Genomic DNA, 9,212 nt, shown 5'->3' on the forward strand with positions numbered 1-9,212 from the left:
AGAATTTTGGACACGTTGATCCTTTGTTTAACCTCACCCTTGATAACATTGGTGCATATATTTTATTTAAACATCAATTTGTTTCTCCATCTTGAAATCTTTTCTACACATTTGAGAAACTTAAATTTGAGTTTTTAGGGTAATATACGACTACAGGCGCTGACATTATTTCTGAACATCACAGAGATATCTTTCTATCTTCAATATATGAGCAGCAGCTTCTGTCATGTGCAATGGATTATAACTGGACGCGAATATCACACTTCTGCCAAAACTCTGTGACTCTCTTGAATTTCTCATTAAGTCTCAGTAAGTTAAAAAGCACAACAAACTCTATAGTAAAAAAAAAAATCCATAAGGGAAACTTTGTTCTTGTTGGCTCTTTGCCAACGTGTGAATGTGGAAGTAAGTGAGTAAGACGGCTCTTTATATAGCAGCACCATAGAATGAACTTCAAAACTTCTCACAGATTTACGAGGGCTGCCCTCGGCTCTGGGGGAGCAAATGAAAGGAGCCATTTTTCACTTTGTGTATGTCTAACTGTGTGTTAATTTGTGTTTGTGTGTGCTCATTTGTGTAAAAGACTGTTTGAGAGTCAAAGCCCTGTACTCGGGGGAGTGTGTGGAATGCAGAAAGGCCTGACGTGAATGTAAATAAATAACTGTAAGTTTAATTATTATCGACAGACACACACACGCACACACACACACACACATACACACACACATACACACACAATGTTGCCCGCCAGATTTGTGTGTTGGCTAAAAAAAGCTCTCAACTGCAAGCTAAAGTAGTAGTGGTGGTAATGATAGCTGTAGTACAAGTGGTGGTGGTTGTAATGATATCAGTAGCTGCAAAAATACCTGTAGTAGTAATTTAATATGCATAATAGAAGCAACAATAACCGTAATACGAGTAATGGTAGTGACAGTAGTCCATTACATTAGTAGTTGTTTGCAGCAGTAATTGTAAAGCTGGAGCAGTAGTGGTACATTACTTCCCACTGTATATTAACAATAATTCATCTCACTGACTCACCACGTCATTGGCGATGTCGTTCTCCGGTGTCTCCGGCGGTTCGGCGGCTGCAGGACTGTTGGACGGCATGGCTGAGAGCAGCTCGGTGGAACCAGGTTTAGAAGGTAAAAAAACGGAGCAAATCAAAACATAGGAAAATCTGTCAGAAGCACCGGGTGCAGCTTCATTCAATCTGTCTGCCTGTCTGTCGGATGATCACTCGCTCAGTCCTCCCCCTCTTCTGCAGAAGAAAAAGGAAACACACACAGCATGAGTGTGATATACAGTAAGAGGACATTTGTGAAGTTTGAGAATTATTCTCAGTATGTGGCTGACATTTTTTCTTCATTCATCTTTTCTCACACACACATAGACACACACACACACACACACACACAGACACACACACACACACACAGCCCCGGGTTAAGGCAGTAAAGGTAAAGGTGTCTCTATGAACTGTGCTTGATGGATGGGTCCCCTGCATATGCAGAGCAGAAAATATTCCATTTCACAGCATTCACAGGTTAACACACTTATACACACAGACACAGACACAGACAGACAGACACACACACACACACACACACACACACACACATACACACAGGTGGTCTCAAAGGAATCTGCTGGATTCAGGGCAGCTTTCAACATGGCTGTCACTGTCAGTGTTTGATTGATGTGGCCGGTTAAAACTGTTCCGTTTCATTATTGAACAAAATGGCTACGTTTTAAGTGCAGGTAATAAACGTGTCAAAAATCTGATTCTTTTCCCTCAAACAGGACACAGATCTGTTTTTAATGATGTATAAACATATTAAAATCACACGTTTCTTTTATTTTATTTATCTTGAGTTGGGCAGTCTGTTAATCATACTGTATCTAACTGTTTTGGGAAAAACAAACCCCCATTCTACAGTCTAGGGGTGAAACTGATAGCAGCACTGATTCAGTTATACATCATGTTTTTTTATTGCCTTTTCTGACAGCAGATAGTGGAGACAGACAGGAAATATATAGAGAGAGGAGGGATGGCTTGCAACAACGGTCCTTATGTGAGTTTTAAGGCAACCAGAATACACTTAAGCACATCAACAGCTTTTTTTAGATTGTTTTATGAGAAAACAAGTTCTCAGAATTCAAGGCGACATCTTAAGGCTGCTTGTTTTGTTTGACTAACAGTCAAGCGAGTGAGGTGAGCTTTTTTTGAGCCATGAAATGGATTGATTTTCTGTCGTTTGACTACTTTGCAACTAAACCGTCACATCTGAATTACATCACTCCAATTTGACAATTGCCATGACTCCTGGCAATGGCGCATACATGTCATTGTTGGAGCAAGTATGCAGAGGGGAGGGAGCCATGTGTGACCTTGTGCTCATTGTTGCTCTCTTTTGTCTCATCGCTCATTATTTGTTACATGGCAGTTAATAAGTGACTATTGAACTATTGAGCAGGCCCAAAAGAATTTTCGTGGAGAGGGCACGGAGAGATTTGCAAGAACACTTTTTGATTGTAAAACCCTGATTTGGATCTGCTTAGATTTGCATTTTTTCCCATCTAGTTTGTCAGATTGTAAGCTCTAGAGACAGTTAAAGGGCGTTTACCAACGAATGGCAATCACTCTTCGACAAAATGTATCTATATCTGGCTCTGAGGCTGGTATCTGTTCACAGTTTAAGTTCTAAAGATAAATAAAGCTGAGGAGCAGACCGGAAAGCCTATTGTTACATAGAAGGTGGAGTCTAACAAGATGGTGCTTCACTTCTTGGTCAAATTCAATACTGTTGCTCTGAGTCTGTGTTTGCATGCAAACTGCCAAGCAGATTTAAAGATAGGCCATTAAACTGTTCAATCTGCTCTTTTAATTCTAGACGACTTTAAACTTTGATTACACTCGTGTTTTTGTTATTGCTCCATCATTATCTGTGGCCCATCAGATTCTGTGACCTTTACCTAACCTGAATCTGACCTTAGCCTTATCCTCAACCAGTTATTTCTGCAATGCTTAACCAGAACATAATCCAGTTACAGAGTACGGTGTAATGCCTTTGCATATCTCTCTATGTGCACTTTCAGATTTTGGCTTGCTTATTGATTACCTGTTCAGTGACTCGATCTGACGTAAAAAATAATAATAATAATAAATACGTACATCAAAGGCTACTGCTACAGTTATTTCTTTACTTTAGGATATCAAAAAACGTGTACGCTTATTCACAAGCCAAGACCATTTAAAGACAAGGTCACCTCTGTTCAAATGCTAACAATTTGTAAAGTTTGTGGTCTATTCTGGTGTTACTATCTGATAGTGCAGCGTCAAGCAGAAATAGTATAACTATGCAGGGCCGGATTAAGCCACTTGGGGGCCCCCGGGGCAGAATGTTGCTGTGGGGCCGGTTCCTCCCACTCTCTTTGCCCGGTGAAAGTATCTTGTTACCTCTGAGTACCCATTAGGTACCGAACACAGTTCAGACTGCACATTGCAGCTTCATTATAGAGCAAGAATCCAACCACTACCCAAACTGTGACATACTGTCCTGCAGCAGGACACACATGGTGTCTAGGTTAGTGTTTCACATAAAGTCATATTTAGAAATATGCACCATCTAAGAATATCAGCTGAAACAATAAAGGTCTTATTAATTGATTTTGAAATGTTCTCAAGATAGAGGAAAAATGTGCAACCTTCAAATTGGCAACTGTTCAAATTACCACAAACTAACTGTGACACCGTCTTTCTTAGTTTAAAAAATGTATATATATATATATATCATGATTGCATTTCTCCAAGTAGCCTGGCCTCCATTAAATTTGTTTACTTCTGTGCGAGCATGTCAGGTGTGAAGTTTTTGTGACTGTATTTTTGCTCGTCACTTCAAGGCTGTGATTTGTTCAGATAATGAACACAATCTGAACACAAAAGGAGCTTAGAAATATTATGTTTGTACATGCCTAAAAGAAAATTGGATTTCAGCAGTGATTTTGATCTGAGCGCAGTGTGAGTGCAGCCAATATGTCTGGGTTTCCTCAAGATGAATTGTACAGTATGTCACTCCTCACGCTGTGGCCTTACATCACCTACTGTTAAGACAACAGGCAGCCGGCCAGGCTTACCAGCGGAAAGATAGGAGAGGAAACTTTGCAGAAATGGGTGTACAGTATCCACCCCACACCCCCAGGGCTGCCTGCACGAGCTCCAGGCTCCAGGCCAACTAGCTCCTTCAAGTTCTACATAAATAGGTCACCCACACATCTTTCAGTCTTTGCACACTGATTTAAATGGTTGCAGTCTTCATGCAGCAGTGTTTTGACTTAGACCAGAGTCAAAGGCCCAAGCAGAAGCCTGTACTAGTGGGAGGAGAAATGGTTGCGCAGATGAAGCGGTATGTCAAGGTAATGAGAGCTGGGCAGTGATACCACAGGAAAATAGGTGTTTTTTCTTCATAATAAAAGCATCACATTTATTATTTTCTTTGTCTTATTTATTTAATTTGAATAGCTCTTTGTCTGTTCAGATTATCCTCCCTAGATGGGCGATACAGGTAACTTTCTTTTAACAGAGTTGGGTATTTTTATGTTTGAAACTTACTTTCTGAAAGGTAATCATATTGTAATTATTGTATCATTTCAGATATACGGGTGTTTTGTACTTCAAAGTACCAAATTCAGAGAGGTCGGTAACTCTTACTTTCCAACAAGATCCTAGTGGTCCACAGCCAGGATATCACAAATGATAAGGTTATCTGAGTTCATGAGTCCTATTCTCGCAACACGTCTTTCCCTAACACTCAAAATGAAGTCTCTAAAATGTTGTAGATTTATCATAGTTTATATATTCCGTTTTCTGAAAGTTGTAGCATAAGCCTGGTTCAAAACCACACTGCCAGGAATAATATTCTCATGGGGAAATACTGAATCCTTTATTCATCTATTTATTTATTGTTGGCCTTCAAGTAGTGACCTTTAATATGATCAGCTAAATCAATACCCTCAAAAGGTTTTGTTGATTGTATAATGTAAACTCCACACAGGTTGCTAAAAAAAAAAATTCCCAGAAACAAATACAGAGGAGATAACTTAAATGATCTCAAAAACAAGTGATTGCAACATATTAGAGATGAGACAGTAAGCCAATTGATGGATAAGCTAATTGACAGAAAATGTATAAGCAATTATTTATTTTAGTTTAAGCCAAATCTTTAAAAATCCACAGGTTCACAGGTTCCAGATTTTAAAAAGTGAATATTTTCTGAGGTTCTTCTAGTCTTCTGAGTTAATTGAACACCGTTTTGGTCAGATACAATAGGACATTTAAAGACCTCACTCTGGAATTGTTTCCACATTTCTGACAATTTATACACCAAGTATAACTAATTAAGAAAATACAGTTAAATAGTCAACCGATATCATTGAAACTTAACATATTCATCAATCACTTTTCCAATATATTTGTAATCAAACTGATTAAATAATTTAATAACAGTACACGAAAAGAGACGTTTGTTTACCGCAGTGTATACCGGGACTTTTATTTTTAAAGTCTACGCCGGAAGTGTCGGGAGTTTTCCTGCGAGCTTGACCGAGCCCAGCTTTATGACAAATAATATTGGGAGCGACCTCACGCGGCCTTTACTGGACAGCCTCCCAAAAACGTCGTATAATCCCGGCGGTGGTGTGCGCGGGGCGAGCAGCGGGGGAGAGACACGTGTATAAGTGTGTAACGACCGTAAGCCTTTACAGGGTCAGGTAAAACACACACGGGGGCGCGTTTCAGTTCGAATGCACTCGTTCACCTCAGCAGGCGCGCGCCCGCTAGCTCGCTCTCCGCGGAGGTTCCGCGCGCTGATGTGTCTGTCTGCATCTGGTGGGAGACGAGGACAGTGCGCTCCAGTTTAACGTTACCGTCTCGTGTCGGGGGAAACCGGACGGTGGGGTGTGCGCTCCACCGGACAACATTTAACACACACTCGTTGTATAACGTTTGTGCGGTTGCCGTGATTTCCCTCCCACCCCACGAAAGAACTCACCAAGTTCACCAGCCCCGTGAACGAACCGCTCCGTCCTCGCGCGCACATCATCTGCTAAAACGGAACCAACGGCTTGGCTCCGGAGCGCGCGATGACTTTCGGAGAGAACCGCAACGCTAGCTTAATTTAACGGCTGTAACGGCTGCCGGTGTGCGTTCATGAGCTAAAATGTAATGTTTATATTTACCGTGTCGTCCGTCCCTCAGGTACACGGACGGTCGTCGCTCTCTCTCCTCTCGTTCACTATCGCTCTCTCTCTAGCTCTCTCTCTCTCTCTCTCTCTCTCTCCCTCCGCGCGCTCTACCGAGTCTTCTCTCTCCGCTGCTGGCTCGCGCTCCCCCGCCTGCTTCTCTCTCTCTTGCTCTCTCTCTCTGTCCAACGAACCGGCATGCTCGCTCTACCACAAGCCGCAGAGGCTGCTGTACCGGAGATAAAGTTTCCGCGGTGTCCTAAAGTCCCCCAATTATGAACCCACAAACACTTCACCAGGTGAAGACACGACAGCTATTTCGATGACATACACTTTAGAAATATGTCAGACAAGTTTAGTCGCATCATTATGAGAAATTAATAAGTCAATAAATTATGTATTCATTTACATGTTGAATCCTTACCATGAAACACTAGATTTACTCAGACAGCACAACCCTTGTTGCATACAGCTAAATAAATAAACAAAGAAAAACACTGCATTGGCCTCAATTTAAGACACTATTTGTTTTATTGTAAGTATCTTTACAGGAGTATGTTTAGTGTTCACGATATCGGTTATTCTTTCCAAATGGAAAGAAAGCGGCATTCAGAAAGTGTTGCATTATGGGTTGTGTGTCACCTCTTTGTTTTGTTTGAGCAGTTTCTTCAAGTCACATTAAAGTGTTCTCATGTTCCACCTCTCATGGCTCCAAGGTGGTTCCCAGACCTGATGCCACTGCGCCAGAAAAAAGTGTGCTTGCAACAACAGACTGGACAAATATCTCCAACTTGTCGTAAAGGACCAGTTTCCTCAGGAAGTAGAGTCTGCTCTGTCCTTTCCTGGAAACAGCCTTGGTCTTGCATTTCCAGTCCAGTCTGTTAGCAACTGGACTCCAAGATACTTGTACATGTACTTGTCCACCACCTCCACCTCCTCTCCCAGAATGTTAATGGGACTTGTTCTCCTCAAGTCAATGACCACCTCCTTGGTTTTGGTCACGTCAAAGAGTATACAGGTGGTTCTCCCCAGCACCCCCTTCCTGTCCACCTTTAATACACCAGACAACTGACGAGTCGCGGCAGGGCTCTGAGTTGTTTTGGAAGCCAGAGGTGTTTAAAGTGAAGAGGTGACAGAACCGGGCTGCTGATGACCTTGTCAGATGATACCGTTCTGCAGCCGCACAGACTGTCTGAGGGGCAGAGCGCACGCCTTAACGGGTACATACGTCAAATCTACTGGCATTATTTCATCTATGTATAAATGGTGTATATATTATGAAATTATTTTGTGTGCAAACTAATACAAAAAGTGGAGACACACATTGGCTCTTTGGTTTATTGGCCCCCAGCGTATGGTTGCCAACCGTTTTTAAAAGGCTTAAAAAAGGTAAAACTTTCCAGCTCCAACAATACATTAATCTATGATTTGAGAAATGTCGGAAAAAGTACCATAATTTGTGCAGAAAAGGTTTTTTTATTTTCTTATTATTTTCTTCTTTTTTTTTTAAAATCATCTCCTGATTAAAAAATAGCTAGGAACCAATATGTTAGAAAGAGTTTGAATTCCAGTCAATTTAATTTCTTTAGCCCATATCGCAAATCACAAATTTGCCCCGTGGAGGGCTTTTCAATCTGTATAGAATACGACTCCTCTGACCTTTGGACCTTTGCTTTAGATAAAAGAAAAACTCCCCAAACATGTTCTTTTGTCATATTTTCTCTCGGCCTACAGCCCACAAGGGAGTGCATACATTTACCCGTTTTCTTGTTTTGCGGGTTGGTTTCTTCTGGTCGAACATAATTTCTCGGAGGTTCCTCAACAGGTGACGCTGAAGCGTGCTGCAACAAGTTGCAACCAGCTCTCGATGCCGCATGTGTACACAGTATTCAAGGAGAGATAAGAAAAGCAGTACATGTCGCATGAGTGGATGAGACAGACTGAACGCACGAGGGAAAATCCTAAAAGAGTCATTCACAAAGTAAATCCTGGTTTGAACTGAATATCACAATATTTAGTATCAAGGATGCATGAGTTGTATTCCCCTTGAACTCGTGTAAAACGTGTAGAATTGTGTTTGCTCTTTTTCCTGTTCACAACCACTAAGATAAAAAGATGGATGAATTCATACTTACGTTGACTGCAACCAACGGTTATTTTCATTATTGATTATTCTGTTCATTTTTTTCTATCACCTTTTAATTGTGAAAAACAACCAACGTGATGTCTTCAAACTGTTTCGTCCGACCAACAGTCCAAAACCAAAATGTATCCAATTTACAATTATATAAAGTGTCGAAGTGTCCTTGAGCAAGCTCCCCGCGCACTGCAGCCCACTGCTCCTTAATAACAATAACTAAGGATGAGTCAAATGCAGAATAGAATTTCTCCAATAAAGGGATCAATAAAGAATACATTAAAAAGAAAAGTTACTTCAAGTGTCAGTGAGATCAAATTGACTTGTATTGTATTAGGACTAGTTGATTTTTGCTCCAGAAGAGAAGGTTAAACTCAGTTTGACCTCTGAGAAGAACAAATAAAGATCCTAATAAACAGGGTCATAACCGCTCTGTGTGAGTAGGGGGGGGGGGGGGGGGGGGGGGGTTATTTATAGCAGTCCAACAACAGAAACCTCAGTGAGCTTTATTCAGTCTATAGTTTCCCCCACCTCACATACAACATGCAAAGTCGTGACCTCTGAAGAAAGCTCATGGGAGAAGTGAGAACTGCTCTTCCATACTAATGACGACACTAAATCAGGGGGAAAGTTCAAATGTCCAACATGCAGGAGAAAAATCAGCTGTTTATTTATAGAAACTGGGTTGTGACCAAAAACATTCTCCTCAGATTACTGGGGTCAGTTTGGATGAAAATGGTGGAATTAACAAGGTACATTTACTCAAGTATGTGATTTTAGCTGTGTAATATAACTAGGTACATTTACTAAAGCACTGTACTTAAGTACACCTGTA

The 9,212-nt window shown here is 41.1% G+C and overlaps 1 protein-coding gene across 6 annotated transcripts in view; it reads right to left on the reverse strand.

The window, feature by feature from the left end:
• LOC117727236 (DNA (cytosine-5)-methyltransferase 3A-like) overlaps window positions 1–6,427 on the reverse strand; it is a 45,769-nt gene extending 39,342 nt beyond the window's left edge. For 2 of the 6 annotated variants that reach the window (XM_034527401.1, XM_034527398.1), the window contains exons 1-2: window positions 6,238–6,427; window positions 1,042–1,261 (exon numbers count right to left, since the gene is read on the reverse strand). In XM_034527401.1, the coding sequence (XP_034383292.1) occupies window positions 1,042–1,110 (69 nt within the window). In that variant the 5' untranslated portion in view covers window positions 1,111–1,261; window positions 6,238–6,427. The remainder of the gene's footprint in view (window positions 1–1,041; window positions 1,262–6,237) is intronic. The other 4 variants (XM_034527400.1, XM_034527399.1, XM_034527403.1 and 1 more) reach the window with 3 other exon arrangements.
• Window positions 6,428–9,212: the final 2,785 nt, after the last annotated feature.

This window comes from Cyclopterus lumpus, chromosome 24, assembly GCF_009769545.1.
Source record: "Cyclopterus lumpus isolate fCycLum1 chromosome 24, fCycLum1.pri, whole genome shotgun sequence".
NCBI lineage: Eukaryota > Metazoa > Chordata > Actinopteri > Perciformes > Cyclopteridae > Cyclopterus > Cyclopterus lumpus.